This window comes from Nothoprocta perdicaria, unplaced genomic scaffold, assembly GCF_003342845.1.
Source record: "Nothoprocta perdicaria isolate Ctin4 unplaced genomic scaffold, notPer1 scaffold_49, whole genome shotgun sequence".
Lineage (NCBI taxonomy): Eukaryota > Metazoa > Chordata > Aves > Tinamiformes > Tinamidae > Nothoprocta > Nothoprocta perdicaria.
In genome coordinates, this window is record NW_020455743.1 from 3,453,531 (window position 1) to 3,474,041 (window position 20,511).

Below are 20,511 nucleotides of genomic sequence, written 5' to 3' on the forward strand. Positions count from 1 at the left end.
CTCATCAAGTTTAACAAAGGGAAGGATCAAGTCCTGCATCTGGGGAGGAAAATCTCCATGCACTAGAGATGTTGGTGAATGACCTGTTGGAAAGGAGGTTAGCAGAAAAAGCCCTGGGTATCCTGTTGGATAACAACATGAACATGAACCAGATGTGTTCCCTTGCAGCAAGGGTGGCCAACAGCATGCAGGGACACATTAGGAGTAGCCTTGCCAGCAAGTTGAGCAAGGTGATCCTTCCCTTCTGCTCAGCCCAGAACTGGGCTCCTCAGTACAAGACCGACATGCATGTTCTGGAGAGTTCAGTGGAGAGTCTGACACACACGGAATCAATGCAAATTGGAATTTTGATTCAGAGGTGATCAGTATCCCAACCCTGAGAAGTCCAGATCTTTTATAGAGGGAGCTCAAGTTTCCACAATTAACGATACAATAAAAATATTGACACATGCATGGTTTGACATGATATGTACAGAACTCATAGCTGGTCAAGTAGCCATGTTTTTTCTAGTGGTCATAATGATGTGAACCCTTAGTTTCCCAATAGCAGAATGCTTCAGCTGACAGTGATCAACAATAAAGGAGGGGTAGAAAGCTATTTTATCTAGAGTTGAAACTTAGTTCTTCAGTGCAAACTATTAAAATATATTCTATTATTTTGAAAACTGGAAAAATAATAACTTAATTTGGTTTCGCTTGAATTAAAAATAACATTCTTAAAGTAATATTTGCAAATAGTTCCAATACTTTATCTTATGAAATATGAAAGGAGAACACTCAACAAATCACCCAATGGTTGAGGTTGGAAGGGACCTCTAGAGAGCATCTAGTCCAACCCCCCTCCTCCAGCAGGAGCACCTGGAGCACAGGGGGGCATCCAGGCAAGAAATGAATAAAATGTTTTCAGCTGCTGACACTGTGGGACCTCATGAACTATTAAACAAAACAGGAACCTATTAAGAACAGTTAAACCCTTTGGGGATTTTTGTTTGTTTCATAAGTTTATTATTAAAGGTTTAGAAAGTGCCCAAATCCTTTCTTGCCCAAGATGCAAATTAAAAAAAGCAATTTAAATTGTTAAGTCACACTCTTAAATTGTTAAGTCACAATCTAAAAAGAACTGCTCAAATTATCAGATAATTAAGTGAATCAGGTTTGAAGTTCTACACGTTTGAGTCTCCCATGCAAGGAAGAAAAAGACTCGAAGTCTGAGTAAATCACCATGTATTTCATTAGAATAATAATTATATAACATGGATTAGAGAATCAGGTATCTATTTAGACATCCCAAGTTAAAAGAAAGACTTTATTTCATTCTTATAAGAATAATTTTCCCCAAAGCTGTTACCCATAGTATTGCTACTGTGACCAATAGTGCACACAAAATTTCTTTGTTTCGGATTGTGAACTACATCTATTTGTATTCAGGTTCTGTAGCATCTTATACCACAGCCCACGCACGCACATAATTTGATATGAGCAAATCTGCACACATCTGCATTGGCAAATCAGTGTTGTTAGTACTATATCTTTTACTAGATACCTACCTACTACATTTTAAAGTACAACGGCAATTTTAAGATACTTTTGGCACGCCCAAGGAAGAGTTTTTTCATGCCTTTTTTAGAATGAATGGTCTTTAATGTTACTTTGATGACTGTTTTATTTGATAACTTTTTTTTTGAAAACACATTAACTTTGGTTTTAAATGGAGGGGGTATCCTTTATTTCATTTTAATGGCAACACAGATAAAGTTTATTACACAGTAGAAAGGCTTATTTCTCCATAACAAGGTTTGAGAAGCTATTACTGCATTATATAAAAAGAGCTGTTAAAATTAAACATTGTGCCTGCTCAACAGCTATATTTCAAACTTCATCATGAGTTTAAATTATCCTTTCCTCATAATTACTACAAGTTTTAGTATGTGTTTATGAATCTCATCCCACACTATGATTAGATCTTAGAAGTGAATAAAATGTGAGAACAAAGACTAGATTATTGGCTGATAATATATACAGAAAAACACTATTCCCATTTGTACAACAATAACTAAACATCAACAGCCTTTGCATCAACATATTGTAAGAATTAGGTTTATGTTTAGAAAAAAGCTCATTCTAAGCAAAATGTTTAAGCTGCACAATAGTTGCTGTGCTGAAAATAGCCATGGCAAAAACAGTTTTTAATCAGTATCTTTCCTCTTCTTTCATGTGCTCATTCATTCAACACAGATGAAAAATGAACTAAGGAGACAAATTCTGAAAAATGTTTATTTTTATATGGAACATTTAGGAACAAATTGGTTCTCTGCTTCCTAGAAGCAGGGGAAACCTTCTGGGTAGCTTTTTGCCATTGAAACTATTAAAAAAAAAAAAAAAAAAAAAAGAGACTGCTACTTTAAAATTCACACAGATTCACAGAATAGTCCAGGTTGGAAGGGACCTCTAGAGATCATCTAGTCCAACCTTCCTGCTCAAGCAGGCACACCTAGAGCATGTGACACAGGGCGGCATCCAGGCGGGTTTTGAAGACCCCCAGAGTAGGAGACTCCACAACCTCCCTGGGCAGCCTGTTCCACTGCTCTGTCACCCTAACAGTAAAGAAGTTCCTCCTCACCTGGAGACAGAACTTCTTGTGCTCCAGCTTGTGGCCATTACCCCTCGTCCTRTCRCTGGCCACCAGTGARAACAGCYTGTCCCCTTCYTCCCTGCATTCTCCCTTCCTGAACTTATACAYATTAATCATATCCCCTCTSAGCCTTCTCTTCTCCAGAGAAAACAGGCCCAGCTCACTCAGCCTCTCTTCATACGAGAGATGTTCCATTCCCTTAATCATCCTGGTTGCCCTTCTCTGGACCCTCTCCAGAAGCTCCACATCCCACCTATACTGGGGAGCCCAGAACTGCACCCAGTACTCCAGGTGCGGCCTCACCAGAGCTGAGGAGAGGGGCAGAATCACCTCCCTTGACCTGCTGGCAACACTCCTCCTGATGCAGGCCAGGATCCCATTGGCCTTCTTGGCCACGAGGGGACACTGCTCACTCATGGTTAACTTGGTGTCAACCAGGACTCCCAGGTCCCTCTCCGTGGAGGTGCTTTCCAGCAGGTCAACCCCTAATCTGTCCTGGTGCCTGGGGTTATTCCTCCCCAGGTGCAGGACCCTGCACTTGTCCTTATTGAACCTCATGAGGTTCCTCTCTGCCCAACTCTCCAGCCTGTCCAGGTCCCTCTGGATGGCAGCACAGCCCTCCGGAGTGTCGGCCACCCCACCCAGCTTGGTGTCATCCTCAAACTTGCTCAGGGTGCACTCTGTGCCCTCGTCCAGGTCATTGATGAAGAAATTGAACAGCATCAGGCCCAGTACTGACCCCTGGGGGACACCACTGGCCACAGGCCTCCAGCTGGACTCGGCCCCATTTATCACCACCCTCTGAACTCTGCCAGCCCTCGATTCACCGCACCATGCACTCGTCTAGCCCACTCTCCCGGAGCTTCCGTATGAGGATGTTATGGGAGACAGTGTCAAAAGYCTTGCTGAAGTCAAGGTAGACAACATCCACGGCTCTCCCCTCGTCCAGCCAGCCTGTCATCCCATCATAGAAGGCTATGAGGTTCGTCAGACATGACTTCCCCTTGGTGAATCCATGCTGACTGCTCCTCAACACCTTCTTCTCCKYCATATGYCYGGAVATTCTCTCTAGGATGAACCGCTCCATCACCTTTCCAGGGACAGAGGTGAGGCTGACCGGCCTGTGATTGCCCGGCTCCCCCCTCTTGCCCTTTTTGAAGACTGGAGTGACGTTGGCTCTCTTCCAGTCCTCGGGCACCTCCCCTGCTCTCCAGGACCTCTCAAAGATGATGGAGAGAGGCTGAGCAATAACCTTGGCCAGTTCCCTCAGCACTCTTGGGTGCATCCCATCTGGGCCCACAGATTTTTGAGTGGTCAGTTTGCCTAAGTGATCCTTAACCCAATCCTTCTCAACCCGCGGAAGGTCTTCCTCTAGCCCACTTACATCTCTTCCATTTGTGCCCTGCAGTTCATGGGGGGTCGCCTTAGCAGTAAAGACAGAGGCAAAGAAGGCATTTAGTAACTCTGCCTTCTCGGCATCCTCCGTCACCAAGGCCCCTTCCCCATTCAGCAGTGCACTAACATTTTCCCTCGTCTTCCTCTTGCTATTGACATACTTATAGAAACCCTTCCTGTTGTCTCTGACTTGCCTCGCCARCTCTAATTCCACCCGGGCTTTGRCCTTCCTCGTTTCKCATCTGCAWTCTCTGACAATGTGCCTGTATTCCTCCCACGTGGCCTGTCCCTTCTTCCACAAGCTGTACACCCTTTTTTCTCACTCACTTTGCCCAGCAATTCCTTACCCATCCATACAGGTCTCCTGCCCCGCTTACTCGACTTCTTTTTTGTGGGGATACACCGATCCTGAGCTTGGAGGAAGTGGYGCTTGARTATCAGCCAGCTCTCCTGGACCCCCTTTCCTTCTAGGACCCTGACCCAGGGGACTGCTCCAAGGAGCTCCCTGAAGAGGTCGAAGTTGGCCCTCTTGAAGTCCAGGGTAGCTATCAAAAAAGCTACCTAGCTAAAATCAAAATAAGGTGTTTACATTTCAGGCTTGCAATATATTTTCATCACTAAATTGACTGTAACCATGAAAAAAAAATGCCCCTGAATAAAACTAAATAAATACAACTGTTGTAAATTTTAGTAAGAACACTCTATTTAAATTGCTGTCAAACACTAGGTCTGTTGTCCTTCAGGAATTTAGAACTAACAAGAATTTGACAACATATGCATCTAATTCCTAATCTTATAGAGTAGCCTCGTCCCTTCTCCCTGATAATGCCTGCTTTTCGTGAGGCTGCTATCCACCAAGCCTGAGCCAGTGCAGAAAACTGGAGAGCTCTCTAAGGAGGGAGGCAGACGGCAGAGCTTTCTGCAAATTCATCTCCAGTCCTGTATATCACACCAAAAGTAGCATAATATTGATATTAGTTCTATACAGTATTTTGAGTATGAATATACACACACACATTTTTGTATTCCTTTCTCACTGGCCTCAACAAACAAAAACACTATTGAACATTTGGAATCACTAATGATAATGGCAACAACCTGCAACATCGAAGATAAATTAGGTACAAGCACCTAAAGAATTTCTTATTGATCTTATATATGGACAGTACCCTTCAGATTCTTAATAAGGTAATCGATTAATAATGTTTCAGGAAGAACTAGAGATCAACAAACGCCTCAACCCAGTGTACAGAAACTTGTACTAGACTGTCCTGCCCCAAAAAATCTTACAGTAACAATACAGAAGGCAACATTAAAAATTAGGATCTAAGGATACAAGAGCACATACAAGAATGGCACACACAGGCAGGGAGGAAGGGACATCTCTTTGAAACAGCAGAGGGGCCCTGTTCTTTGCTGCATAACAAACTACAGATGATTCTCCACTGGCTACTAGCAAAATGAATTTCTGACTTCCTCCCCATCTCTATTTGAGGCTAAGAATAAATAAACTACCTGTACAAGGACATTTCCCCCAGCTCCAGAAACCATTACAAGCTACTGGAGACTACCTGCTTCCCAAAACAAGCTCTGAAAGGTTTAGGTAGCTCTACAGTAGGCCAAATTCTTAATATGATAATAACTTCATGAAATTAGTATAATGGCTTTTGATTCTTTTTTTAACAGGTTTTCACGTGGAACAAAGTCACTATACAAGCTTAAATTCCCATGAAGCTCAGATCTGATATTAGTGGTCCCTCATTTTAGATTCCAAAAAGACCTAAAATATGTAGCATATTTTTAAGATGGTATTTTCAAAACAGCAAAATAAACTGTAATGGAAAAAGCAGACATAAGAATTAAGTGGTAAAGGCATGACTGTGGTACAAGACCTGAAAATAGTAATTTAGACAAATCTTACCTTGGAGATCAAAGTTGAATTGTATGGTTTTGAGTGATAATCCAGTTGAAAAAAAAAAATTCTAAGTTTCACTCATATTTTTTATTTATCTTTGTAGATACATAAGACCAAAGTATCTTTGTAGGTATTTTGAACTCAAACAGTAAGAGTTCTACCAGGCAGAAAAGGATCTGGGGCTGTTGGCCAAGAGCTGGCTGAACATGAGCCAAGAGTGTGCCAAATGGCCAAGGCGGCCAAGAGCCTCCTGGCTTGTATCGGGAGCAGTGTAGCCAGCACAAGCAGAGAAGTGACCGTCCCCCTGTACTTGGCACTGCTGAGGCTGCACCTCGAATCCTGTGTTCAGTTTTGGGGCCCTCACTACAAGGCATGAGATGCTGGTACATATCCAAAGAAGGGCAATGAAGCTGGTGGAGGGGCTGGAGCTCAGACCGTACGAGGAACAGCTGAGGGAGCTGGGTTAGTTAGGCTGGAGGAGACTCCAAGGAGACCTTATCACTCTCTGCAACTACTTGAAAGGAGGCTGTGGTGAGGCAGGGGTTGAGCTCTTCTACAGAATAACTCTTGTCCTAGGACAAGAGGAAATGGCCTCAAGATGCACCAGGAGATGTTCAGGTTTAGATATCAGGGAAGATTTCTCCACGAAAAGAGCAGTGAAGCATTGGAACAGACTGCCCAGGAAAGTGGCGGAGTCACCATCCTTGGCAGAGTTCAGGAAAGGTGCAAATGAGGTGCTTAGGGACATGGTTTAGCAGGTACGGTGGGTATGAGTTTACTGTTGGCCATGTTGATCTTGAAGGTCTTTTCCACCCAAAATGATTCTACAATTCTTTGTCTTATTACTTTCACCAGGATGCTGTCTTTATATGAATTTGAAGCAAGCAATTTACCTGTTTTCTTCTTCATCGATGAAGAATATATTCTCTAAATAGGACACTGGTCTGGATGAGCTGAAGCCAATATGACAAATGAGTTGTATATTTGTACCATCTGATGAAACAACAACATCTTGTCCATTTGGGAACTGCACAGAAAAAGGGCAAATCCTGTCACCATCTTCATGATCAAACTCTGGAAGTTCTACTCGAATTCGAGATTGCCTGTGTTAAAAAAAAAAAAATCAATAATAAAGGTTTTGTGCTTACAAGAAGACAGTAATAGAGGGTTCAGAGTCCTATGAAACCATTTTTTACAATGACATATAGAAGTATACTAATAAATTTCAATTTTCAAGTGTTAGTGTATTGAAAGTGAAGAATTAAAATCCCTCAGCATTTAGTATGCTGGGTTTTGTTTTGCTTTTTTGTTTTTACAGATGATATCTTGAAGTTTAATATTGACCCACAATAGTACAACATCCCAAGGAGGAACAACTTCTGAACAAAACAATTGCTTTCACAAAACATATTCATTTACAGTGACAAAACAGTATTTGCATACATGAAGGTATTTTAATACTCAAAAGATTTTACATTAACAATTTGAATTAGAAATTCATGGAGATATATTAGGATTCTTTCCTTGGATATGTCATTTAAGACTCCAATTTGAAATAAGAGTATGAATGGGCCCAGGCCTATATGGAATCCATTCGGATCCAAATGCTGAATTACTGATAACATCCAAGTCACTTTATAAACTACAACAACTCAAAGCAATTTAACAAAAATCATATTATCTTAATGCAATTAATATCTAATTTTCTGTAACACAGATTTTTCCTCCAGTTCTTCTGGTACTGCATTGCTAGTTATACACCTATCTATTACATTGAAATTACCACTATCTCGTAATTACACAAAGAGAAGCTGTACCTCTAAGACTGAAAACAAATGTTTCTACACAAACATACATAAAAGTGATGCAGCTCTGACTTGAAAGATCTATGTTAAAAGATTGAGAAGATTTTTATCAAACAGGAATAGATTTAATGTCAGGTTATATTATATGATATGAAAATTAGAAAGGGTTCTCTTGTAAATTTTGCCAAGAGGATGTAGTAGATGATCTACACAAAAATGGAAGTAAATAGTAATTGGGGAAAAAAAGTCACTAGTTATCCAAATACCTGCGAGATTTCAAAACACTGCTTTCTAACCTGCAGAGTAGGTAAGACTATGATAAGCATATTTGGCTAAAGTCAGCAAAAACTCCTGGTAAGATTATTCTCTTCTTGTTTCAAAAACTGTTCAAAATACTTTTACAAGCATGTCACAAAATTACCTTAAATAATCTTGTGGAATAATATTGACAGTTGTTTCAGTTTTCATACCCAAAGGAACTGGCATCAGCATTAGAAGGATGGGATCAAAACTTATTTTTGGTGACTTCACAGTGCCAGACAACATTATTCGGTACTGAGATGGATTATCATTGACATACACTAACATTTCAGATGCATATGCTCCAGGACAGGCTGCTAAAAACAAAAATAAACAAAAAGCCAACCCTATTACCATAAATGCATGCAATTAAAATAATGACTTAAAGGTTTTTTTTTTTAATCATCATTATTGCTTTCCTACTCAAAATGTAGTTCAAATAAAGTAAATGAATTATTTACTAAGAAAGTTTTGAATACTTGCTAGGAACAAATTAAAAATCCATTTTCTTAATTAGTAGAAAGCTTTTTGAAATGGAGCCATTTAGTCTACCAACATTCCTTTATGTAGGACATCGCTATAACACTTCTCAATTGTGAGAATTACAGTCATGAAATAAACTGCACAAATAAACATGGAGAATGTTGATTTTACAAATAAATAAACATCACTAACATCTGACTGCCAAGGCAGATGATGGCATTGCTTTATAAGATGGCAATCATTTTAACAGGCAATTATACAACCTATACTGCTGTGGAACAGCCAGGGGGGCAGGTTCTACACCATCCTTGGATTATCCTTCACTGACAGGATCCCCAATTTCCTACTGCTTTCTCCCTTCTCACACCATCCTTCCAAGGGCTCCAGAGTTCCATTTTCTACGGCACAGCAAAAGCTCGTTTGCCTTTTCTTTCACTGACAGGGAAGCAAGGTGCATTAGCAACAGTTGCTCTAACAGAATGTCACACGCAATGCCACTAAACAAGTTTTCAGTGATTCCTGCCTGCTGAAGAACTGGTACAGGCAACAACTTTGAAAACCAGCTAATGAACATCCTTTTTTTTTTTTTTTTTTTTTTTTTAAATCTAGGACGTTTGCCACTCAGAAAATTTGATCTTTTCATTTTGAGGAAAAAAAGAAGCGGGGTGGGGGGAGAGGAAAAAAAAAAAAAAAAAAAAAAAAAGAGAGCTTTCCTTTTCATTCCCCACTGGCCACAGATTAGTAAATATGAATTACAAATATTCTCACCTAGTGCTTAAAAAGGAAAAAGTAATTTCCATTTTGTGTGTCTGCATGAGCACAGATGCTACAGCAAGGTCTTCAACTCCAATAATCTTTTTCACAGACTGAGAAACAGCTGCTGTTGTTCGCATACACAGAACAGAAAACCTGCTCTCTTCCAAACATTTTATCTTATTCCCTCCTCGTAGGAGCCAATTTCATTGCGGAGATGATGCCAGAGGAGCTTCATGGAAGCCTCCTACCTGCTCAGAGCACAGCCAGCAGCCCTTCAGATCAAAACAGCAATCGTGATCCTCAAAGGAAAAGCCAGATGAAATGGGAGGGGAGCTTGCTGCAGTGCTCACAGACTATGGCTAGTTCCCTGCTAAACGGAAACCAGCTTTAGGAGATAATACACCAAGCAAGGGCTGAAATGCTAGGATTTGAAAAAGCAAGGAAACAAAACCTTATTTTTTTCTTCTTTTTTCTAGCACTTGGCACTCTTAAGAGGAAAAGGTAGATGAGAGTCAGAGAAGTTCATGGAGATATATGAAGTGCCACATAACATTTGGCAGGCCTGTAAGAAAAGATGGCCAGTACTATACAGGTTATATATGAACCAGACAAACTAACTTCCTACCACTGTGCTCTAGCTAAGCCATGCTTCTGGTACCCTACACTCCTCTATTTCTAGATCACACAGAATGGAAAGTGACAGCCCATGACCAATAAATGCCACAACTAAAGGAAAGAAACTGCAAGGTCAGATTTTAGTACCAAAGAATACGTCACTTGTACTACCTCTCACATTTAAAAATGTTTGTATTAACTATATTCCCAAGGTCAAACTATCAAAAGTTATAAAATAGTTGTATTGGGCTTTTCTGCACAAACTTTTCATGCCCAATAAAAAAAGCCAGTCAACGACATGACCACCTGTGAACTCCACAGAAACACTTACTCACTTTATGGGGAGAATAAAGAGCTTGTTCTAAGAAAAAATCCATTTGTGAAATGGATCAATCTGTATGTGGCTTCACACATTTAGTAAATACAAAATTCTACGTAAACACATACACGTTATACAAACATGTTAAGGACCCTATGCAGAATGTAAGAAATAAAGAAACAAATAAAGAATACAGTATGTTGTGATACAGTTCTCACAAAGACCAAACATAAAGTGTACAATCCCACTAAGTATTGTTTATTAGTTTGAAATGGCCAGAAAATTTGAAAACATTTAACTGTACTTGGAAATTATTGGGAATTATGTCCTCAACTAGCACCAAGTGATGAGCTCCCGGCTCTTCTGCAGATAAAATGTGGAACTGAGAAAGATATATGGACAAATAATAAATTCTTTAGCTAAATTGTTTTTCATTATACATGAAAAATACGGTAAAGGAAGGGCCATGGAATGGAATTCCTCAATTCCCCACCTCATTAGCCCCCAAAGAGTAGGTACAATGAAGCAGAGGTTTTCTCCGGGTAGAAAATCTGAATTCCAGCTTTCCATACTGTGAATCCACCAGCTAGGGTGCAGGAGAATAACACTGCACAATTTAAAATCAGGACACATTTACAGAGAATGGATATAAACACCTTTTTTAGATTACTGTTAAACCTTTTTTTCTTCGACTAATATCTGTTCATTTCTTTCCATGCTTTGCCCCTCCAAATACTCAGATTTTTAGCACTGGCAGGTACTATCTATTGACATTTTTCTCCAAAGAGCAAAGAAGCTTTTTTCTCAAAGCGTGATATTACCTGCCACTCCATTCATCTACCAATTTACATGAAAATCACCCAGATTTTGCTCCATTCTTAGCGCTATCAGAGAGAAGAAATTCCATCAGTTGACCTGATATAAACTTAGATATGACAGAATTTCATTAATTAAAAAATATCATTCTGATCTTTTGTAAATATTCCAGATCACTTCATCAGGAAAAACTAAATAGAACACTGTGGAATATATTTATTTGTTGCACCCTTCATGACTACAATCAAGGCTTGTGTTGTAACCATTCCAATATAACACCATCAATTTTATACAACAGACAACAAGAAGTACAAGAGAAACAGAAACATCTCCTAAGGGAGCTTTTACAGTACTGGTTACTGGTTACTCTGCCCATCTGAATTTGCCAGGGGCTGAAAAAAGGTTTGTAGTATGATTTAGGTAAATTCCCCCTTGTCATTTCTGGACATAGTTATTATGAAAAACAAGAATTCACCACTTTGCTTCAGAAAACAAAAACACTCTGAAGAAAGGAACTCTGAAAGACTCCTCCAAGTGAATATGTGTATGTATTTACGAGCTGCTTCACTTGCACTCTAATTTGCACTAGAAAGCCCAGGCAGCTCAGAATGCTCTCAGGGAAAACTCTCTCTCTCTTATACTGGAGCTATCAATTCTGTAGATCCCTTCCTAAAAGAAACCTAAACAGAGATCACATCTCTCTCAAAAGGAAGCTAGGCACACGGATAAGCTTTCCTCCTGAGACTGTTCACCCATTTTTGTAGGAGAAATAGATAAAAAAACCCCACACCCCTCCTCCACTCCACTTATTTTAAGAAAGAAGCCAGTTTAAGAAGGCTCCATCCTTAAATATCTCCATGTTCCTTCCTGTTCTTTATCAGCAGGAGTCTAAGGTTTCTTCCACAAACCTTGACTGTGTATTAGCCTACTTTTTGATATTTCAAGCATGAGAAGAAAGCAAAACCATCACCTGCTCATTTTACCCTCTTAAGGTCATATCAGATTGTTATTCACTTTCTATATTTGTCCCTCAAATAAGCATATCCAGCTCAGGTGCCCTGGTCTATATAGGAATTCAAATTGCAAATATAATATGTACACCTTTAGCACAAATGAATGCCAATGAAAAACCTGCTTATTCTCAGATAGGAAGGAGAAAAGGTGCAAGTAACCATACCTTACAGGCAGGTCCTGTAAAAAAAGAGAAAACAAAGCAAACCAAACACCAAACATTTTCTCACAGATACTCTTAGACAGCAGTTATTGTGGTCTTGTTGCAGGAAGAACCATAAAAGATAGAGGGCATGATGGTCACCTGTGCATAATTATCACACCTTCTAGGGGCACTGCATCCTTTTTAACTCATTAGAGTATTCTTGACTCTTTTGCCCACAGGAAATCCCACAGGACAGATATATTGCATCTTCCTGCGCCATAGGCAGAAGTTTTGTACAACACAGTAAGAGACTGTTCATTTATCATTAATGCTATATAAATATATATATACATAGACAAATAGAAATGCTCTACATTTATTCTATAGTCTATTGCATTGGAGAAAGGATTAAATTAATACAGTTTAAGTTCTAGAGAATGCATTATACTGAATAATCTGTTCTGACAAGGAAGCTTTACCACATATTATATAAAATTTTGCATGATTTGTTAGAACACATGGAAGTCCAGCATTTTTTTACTCTCAGTAAACATGCTGGCATATTTAAACAAATTCCTATAATGCACAAAGTTTATTTTAAGGCTTGATCAACCCATTCTACAACTCTAGAGAACAAACCTACAAGGGCAATCAGCACAACATACTCCTTAATTAGGTCTCCTGTGAGGGTTTGCTATACCTAATGTGCTATTTCAAGAAAGAGTAATTATTTTCAGGGAAGGTATACTGCAAACAGGCTATAAATCATGGGAAAATACTTAGAACATTGAATTAAAGGCAATTGATTCTTACAGTGATTTATTATTTTCTGTAAACAAGAGCATTTGGAAAAACAGTGCAGATATAAATAACCTTAAATTACAACAATTATTTATCAGTCATCTTTTTATATATATATATATGCGCATGTGTGCATATACACATACGGTTTATTTAGTAATTCAGAACACCAGCTTTCACTTGCATGTTGGTACCTGCTTTGCAGCCATTCTAGGTCTTGATCATTTATAGGGGAAAACTTGAATATGGTCTCACAATATAAACACTTTTTAAGTAGGATTATCCCATGACTGTTCTCTTTCATTTATTCATCAGTACTTGATCCCTACCTGGCTGCAGCATGAAGTAGTATTAGGTTTCAGCCATATTTATCAAAAATAATACCAGTATCTTTCTTTATGACAGGTATTGTCAATTACTGATTCAGGATCAGATCCTACAAAAATACAACTTTTATTTCTCCTGGAGACTGCGGGAGTCACCAGTAGGGCATGTAAACTGTCAATACAGCTTTAAGTCCTAGGAAGAGCTGCAGGCACCACCCGGCTTTACCAGCTCATATGCAAGGTCACACTGGGCTGACTCCTAAAGACTTGACTGAGAGGAAGGTAGAATCCTAATAGTCGCGTCCTGTCATTCCTCTTCCTAATAGTCGCGTCCTGTCATTCCTCTTCTGGCATATATGGTTGACTATCATCTTCCTCCACACCCCAAATTTAGCAAAAATTATTATATAGCATATGTCTTACTTAGAACATATCAGAAAATGATATGTTCTACTACTACTACTACTAGAAAATACCCTACTCAGAAAATACCCAATCTACATATTTTGATTAGGGAAAGGAAATACTCTAACCTAAATTATGGCTATTCAGGAAAATATTTTACATACACACGCACACACACCAGGTACTCTTAGAAGCTTTTTTCATTTAACTTACTTAAATGAAATGCACATTAAATGACAGTATTGAAAATAACTCGGGTATCTTAAGTCCTTTGAGACCCTGTATGCACAAAAAGGCTTTCCAAATAATGTTAGGCGAGTGGTTCGAAAATTCAGTGTTTCCAAATAATGTTAGTTGAGTTTCTCGAAAATTCAAAAAGCCTTTCCTTTGTCATTTCATTTGGTTACCTAGGCATATTAAATCAAAGTTCAGCAAGAAAAGTACTATTTATGATTGGCAGTAAGGAATGATTTAAGTAATCCTATAAAAATGAACCTTTAACAAACCATGCATAGAATCCAGAAAAAAAATACTTACGAGGGCAGAAAGATACAGGGATACTGATTTTTTGTCCTGGATCAAGAAATCCAGTCTGTAGACTAAATTTAAAAATACCATCTTCTTTTGCTTTTTTTGAACTATCGCAGGTCAATTTCCATGTCAACTGCTGCCTTGAGATATTCATCAAGTCAAGTTTCTGTAAATGTTTATGGAGAAGGGGAAATCATGAATAAGGGAAAGTAATAAGCACTATGCTACTTTTCTTAGCACCTCATGTTAAATATTTTGCAATCAGATCAGATTGCAAGAACGCAATAGAGAACAATGAAGAATCTAGTTTATTAAAGCTGTATGGTGAGAAAATGAATATGCCTAACAGTACAGACTGGGTGTCTAGCAGTCCCTCACCACATTCAAAGAGATGCACTTTCCTTCCAGAACATCTCATTTAGGGGCAGCAAATAGACAGAAGTACTGTGGTGGGAGTCACAAATACAAGTGAGAGGAGTTTTTGTGATATTAATGAAGCATTGCAACAACTAAACTACATCATCTAGCTAACATTGCTTCTAACCAATATGTTGAATTCACAGAAGTGTTAGATATGCAGGCTTTAGAAATCCTTCCCCCCCCCCCGTCAATTCACTGAGAGCGCAGTGGCAAGAAGAAAGATTCAATTCCCCATCTCAGTCCTCTTTCAAAGTCTAATATGTCAATAGCTAGGAAAAGGCTTTATACAACCACCATTTTTCTAAAAAAACTAAAAAAGATTTTAAAGTAAGAGTTGGGGAGAATGTCATTGCACAAAATAGAGTCTGTTGGTATAAATTCCAGATAAAAATCTTCAAAAATAAAACAGGATAGACAAGGACATGGTAAGGTTTGTGTTCATACAGTCAAGGACTCCATGGTCCAAAGAACAATAGCTGTTTTCAATTGTTGTGGCCAAGCACCTTGTTTAGTTCCTCTCTCCAACTAAGGTCCTAAATGAAGATCAAGAATCACTTAGGAGAGTGATAGATGGCACAAACCACGGCACCATCAAAAATGGTAGCAATTTATATGTATTGACTGCCACAGTACACTGACCAGAAGAGGTAGAGGCAGAAAATCTTCACAAGTAAGATATTTCTTACACAATTCAAAGCCAGTTTTTCAAGTTGCACAGGATTTACCTCACATATCAGAAAGCAAGGATGAGTCCAATTTTGAGTTTTAGAAAAAACCTAATTGCAAAAGACAGTCCAACATAAAAATCAAAATTCAACTGAATGCTGAAGGGAAGATTTTGAAATACACAATCTCATGTATTAAGATTTAAGTTCTAGATCTCTGTTTTTCCTCATCTTATTTCAAATTTAAAAAAAAAAAAAAAGTAAGATTAATTACAACATCTGTGATCATATACCTGAGAATTCAGGCTTTCATCAGCTACATTAGATGGTTTATTCCCTAAATGCAGCAAAAATGTAAGTTCCATTGAGGAGAACTCCAATGGTGATGTGAGCACTGTTGGAAGAAACAAGTGACAAAAGTTAAGTATAATTTGACAGAATTTCCCTAAATCTTTCAGTAAAACTATTGTTTCTGTCCATATTTAGTAGACATTTACTTGTTTTAAATCTGCATTTTTTTCTTTTTATTGCCAATATACTGTATGCATAATTGTTGTAATTTAAATATCTTAACATGACCCTCTAGTCATATGCAAGTGATCTTAATATCTACCACACTTGGAGGACTAAAGGGACTCCAGATTTTACCATTAGACTTCTAACATCTATCCTCAAGAACCTGTTGGAAGAATCCCATAGGATACAGCCCCACAGAGAAAAAGGGGAGAGAGCCAGCAGATTAAGGAAGATGATCCTTCACCTCTACTCAGCCATAGCAACATCACATCTGTACAGCTGTGCCCAGATGTGGGCTGCCCATTACAAGCAACACAGACATAGCTCAGCAAACCCAGTAAAGGAGCAGGATGATAAGGGGAGAAGAGCCGAGATTGTTTAGCCTGGAGAAGAGAATGGTTAGAGAGACCTTTCTAAAGCTGATAAATACATGATGGGAGGGCATAAAGAAGGCAGTCAGACTCTTCTCACTTGTGCTCAGTGACATGACAAGCAGCAATGCGGCCTACACTGAAATATTGCAAATTCCAAGTAAATATAAGAAAACGACTCATTTTACAGTGTGACCATATTAATCACAAAATATTTATACATATATTAGAAGAGCATTTCTCTTCATTTCACACACCTAGAATAACACAGTGATGATAAAAGATGAGTTCTAAAGAGAAGATTAAGAAAAACAAGTATTCTCATAAGAGTCTTCATTCTGCCCCTATTCTTTTGCAAATGACCGAGCCAGTACATTGCACATTTTTACTAAAATCTGCAAGTCTGTCTCACACCAAGTGAGGAAGTCCCTTGTCTGGCATAGATGCAGAGCACTTGAATGGTGAGCACGTTCCACGTAGTCATTTTCTTGTACTGGGCAGACCTTGTTCCTACATTGAAACAGTATTAATCTGTAGAGTTTATATAGCTGTATTTTAGAGAAATACAGGTAATATTAATATTTACATAATGTGAGAAGTGGATTAGGAAATAATTTAAAAGGAAGAGAGAATTGATCTAATCAACTCTAAATATTAATACTGCACTTTCCAGCAAATCCCATCTCAATTCTGCCACCCTATCTGAATCCTCATCAATCGGAGAGCACTTCTATAGGAAAAAAAATTTAGAGGGAATTTATATGCACCATATTGCACAGAGCAGTGAGATTAGGCATGCTTGCAGAATCAGCACTTAGAAGTTGAAAAATGCACCTTATCCACTTCTAAAGTGATAATCTGAATCACTGAATCAGTAGCAAGCATCATTTTTAAGCTGTCAGAACGTAGTAACACTATAAATTCGATATATTTAAGTACAAAAAGTTTGGCTAGTTGCCTCCATAAATATGATTATGTGAAATACTGAGTGCTCATTAAAAGCCACACTTTTAATTTATCTACTGTTTTTACATACTGAAAGTATAAGACAATTGCTTGTCGCTGGGCTATACTGCTGCTTTGAAGAAAATGCTTTGGTTGGATAGATGACTATTTATCTATTTTCTAGACAGCGGAACTACAAATCTATGTGGAACTACAAATCTATGCATAGGTTTAGATACGATTGCCATTTATTAGTAAGACTTACTGCATACAAGGTCATTATTCCACAAAAAAAAAGAAAAAAAAACAGAACAGCAGTAAACTTTTGCTTTAATTTCAAGCTTACTTTAATCACTTCTGCACTATCAATCTGTCAGTTTGAGTCATCATTTTTATTTAGAGGTATTTTTTTTATAAGTCTTATGCATATGTATGAATTAATCTGCATGTTCTTAAACTAAATACATGTAAACATGCTCAATATTTATTTCCATCATGGGATCTAAAGGAAGTCTCAAGTTTTCAAGAGAAGTCTTGCTCAAATGTAAAGCTCTAGAGTGTAAAGAGAGAGAGAAAAAAAAAAAGAGAGAGAGAGAGAATTGAAGAAACGGGAATTGCTTTTACCCCTTAGTGCTCCTGAGATTTTTAAACATTATAGGAACATCATTCCAAGGTTATGCTCTGCACTTAAATCTCCTTCTCCAATAAACAGCGAATATATATCAAAACATGGAGACGAGTAAAACTAATGGATTCAAGCTTATTAAGTATGTACAAGTCTACATGATCTGACAGGTGACCATGCAGAATAAAAAAGTATTTCTAGAAATGCTGAGAAAAATCATCTAAGATACATTTTCTTGCTGTAATTTGGGACATTAAACAAATTTTGAAAGGCCAGAAGAGTGCAGTTGGGCATGTAAAGGCAAGCAGAAGTAAAAGGAGAGAGTTATCCGCAGTTGCCTCCAGATTCTATCAGGGCCATGCTGGAAGACATTTTAAAAGGGTTTTAAATATAGCTAGAGCTCCTAGTTTTTACAGGATGCCACTGGAAAGAAAGATTACGATATACCATTTTTCTATACCTTACAAATGAACTACTGTAAAAATACCAAGTCCATATGTTAAGTTTCAGGACTATTAATGACTGAGTAGAAACAAAATTTAATATTATTAAAAAAAATAGATTTTTTTATCAAATTTCTGAGAATGGGATGTAGGTAAATAGCAATGTTAGGAACTTATGTGCTTTCTCAGCACATATAATACTTATGTTTAGAGATAGTAGCACATTTTAAAAGACATTTTTAGATTTGAAAAATTTGCAAGTTTCAAGATATTTACAAATTACACAAGAATTACTTAAGTTTCAGTCTTTTAAATCCTGTTGCTTTTTTTTCATATATATAGCAATCCCCTGCAGTTTAAATACAAGGAAGAACATCACTACAAATATAAGCATCCATCATTTGTTCAGATCCCTAGTTTACCTACCAACTGCTTTCACTCTACAAACCGGAGCAGGCACAGTCACCCCTTGGGGCCGAGGAGTAATGGTGTGCTTTACAGATCCAATAGGAGTTGCTGGTATAGAGCTTTCCTGTGACCAGGAATATTCACCCTGAGGAATATTAACTGGAAGAGCAAAGTCATATGCTGCCACCTAAAGGACAAAAATACCATTGTGGTCACTTTTTTCAAAGAAAGAACAGCAAGCATGTCTTAAGCTATCTGAATAGTATTATCATTCAAAAGATAGAGGCATTTTAAAATTAAGCTGATATCAATACTAATAGGATGTTGATCTGTTACCACTAAGAAGCAGTCATTTAAGCATTCAAAGATCTTGCCCCACAAAGCCAAAAACTGTAGGCTCCACAGCATCAGGGTTAGCAGCACAGCTACAGATAAGGCTTCTAGTACATCATCATCATGTCTTGCTCCTTTCCAACCATCCTCCTGATGCAAAGAGTTTTGTAACTCTTTTTGACAGACTGAGTTGGGCCTGTTTAGCTTCAAGAAGAGAAGGCTGAGAGGGGATCGGATTAACATGTATAAATTCATGAAGGGAGAATGTAGGAAGGAAGGGGCCAAGCTCTTCTCAGTGGTGGCCAGTGACAGGACAAGGGGCAATGGGTGTAAGTTGCAACACAGGCAGCTCCATCTCCATGTGAGGAGGAACTTCTTCCCTGTGAGGATGCCAGAGCCCTGGCACAGGCTGCCCAGGGAGGCTGTGGAGTCTCCTTCTCTGGAGATCTTCCAGACCCGCCTGGATGCCACCCTGTGCCCCATCCCTGCTTGAGTGGGAAGGTTGGACTAGATGATCTCTAGAGGTCCCTTCCAACCTTAACCATTCTGTGATTCTGTAATGATGGCCCCAAACACATAACCAAAACTGAGCGAAACAGAGTCACCCAAGTTTATGGAAGTCCTCTCAAACTTTGCAGAGAGGTGGTCAGTTTTTATGGTACACCAAACATAACTAAAATGGGCTAACAGAATAGAGAAAGTATTCTGGCCTTTAATTTGTGGACTTCTCAAAAACTTCAAGAGAATTGGGTGTCCAAGGAAGTTATAAAGCATTTACATACTTTCAAATGCTGCATAATTCTTGCACAAATGTGCAAAGGGTATGTATTGTATTAGTGTATTAGTGAGTGGGACACAAATTAAAGGAAGGAAACATTTTTTTTCTCTTGATCTAGGTACTTCTACAAACACATATTAATGTACAACAGAATCAACACGAAGTGTTAAAAGAAGCAGCTCAGCAGCACTACAATGTTCAGGGTTCCAGCAAAGTTTGTAGCAAATAATTATGAGCTCCCAGCAAGATGTGCATTGAGCATCGTGACAGATTTCACGTATTGGCGTTTTGCAAGAGGAAAGCATGGATTTACTAATAGCACCACACTGATAAACTATGGCAATATTTCATATCCCATGATTAACTTTTATAACCTTGAACTGCACTTTCCAAATTGAAGATGATGAATGCCACCTAAGAATCTTTAGTAACTAACACTTAAGTTACATGATAAACAGAAGTGGAGTAAAAATTTACTAATATGGTTTGTTCTTCTATATCTAGCATCTCAAAAGTTACTCCACAAGTTTCATCACCACGCTCCCACTGTCATCAGGAATACATGTTCCAATGACATAACTGAAACATGGGGTAACATGAGGGGTAATGGCCATAAGCTGCAACACAGGAAGTTCCGTCTCCAGGTGAGGAGCAACTTCTTTACTGTGAGGGTGACAGAGCAGTGGAACAGGCTGCCCAGGGAGGTTGTGGAGTCTCCTACTCTGGAGGTCTTCAAAACCCGCCTGGATGCC

The 20,511-nt window shown here is 38.5% G+C and overlaps 1 protein-coding gene across 1 annotated transcript in view; it reads right to left on the reverse strand.

Annotated features, from left to right (window-relative positions):
• The window catches only part of CFAP47 (cilia and flagella associated protein 47), a 283,396-nt gene that overhangs the window by 224,114 nt on the left and 38,771 nt on the right, over positions 1-20,511 (reverse strand). The window contains exons 22-26 of the mRNA XM_026047310.1: positions 18,667-18,835; positions 15,634-15,734; positions 14,262-14,421; positions 8,169-8,361; positions 6,836-7,045 (exon numbers count right to left, since the gene is read on the reverse strand). Of these exons, the coding sequence (XP_025903095.1) occupies positions 6,836-7,045; positions 8,169-8,361; positions 14,262-14,421; positions 15,634-15,734; positions 18,667-18,835 (833 nt within the window). The remainder of the gene's footprint in view (positions 1-6,835; positions 7,046-8,168; positions 8,362-14,261; positions 14,422-15,633; positions 15,735-18,666; positions 18,836-20,511) is intronic.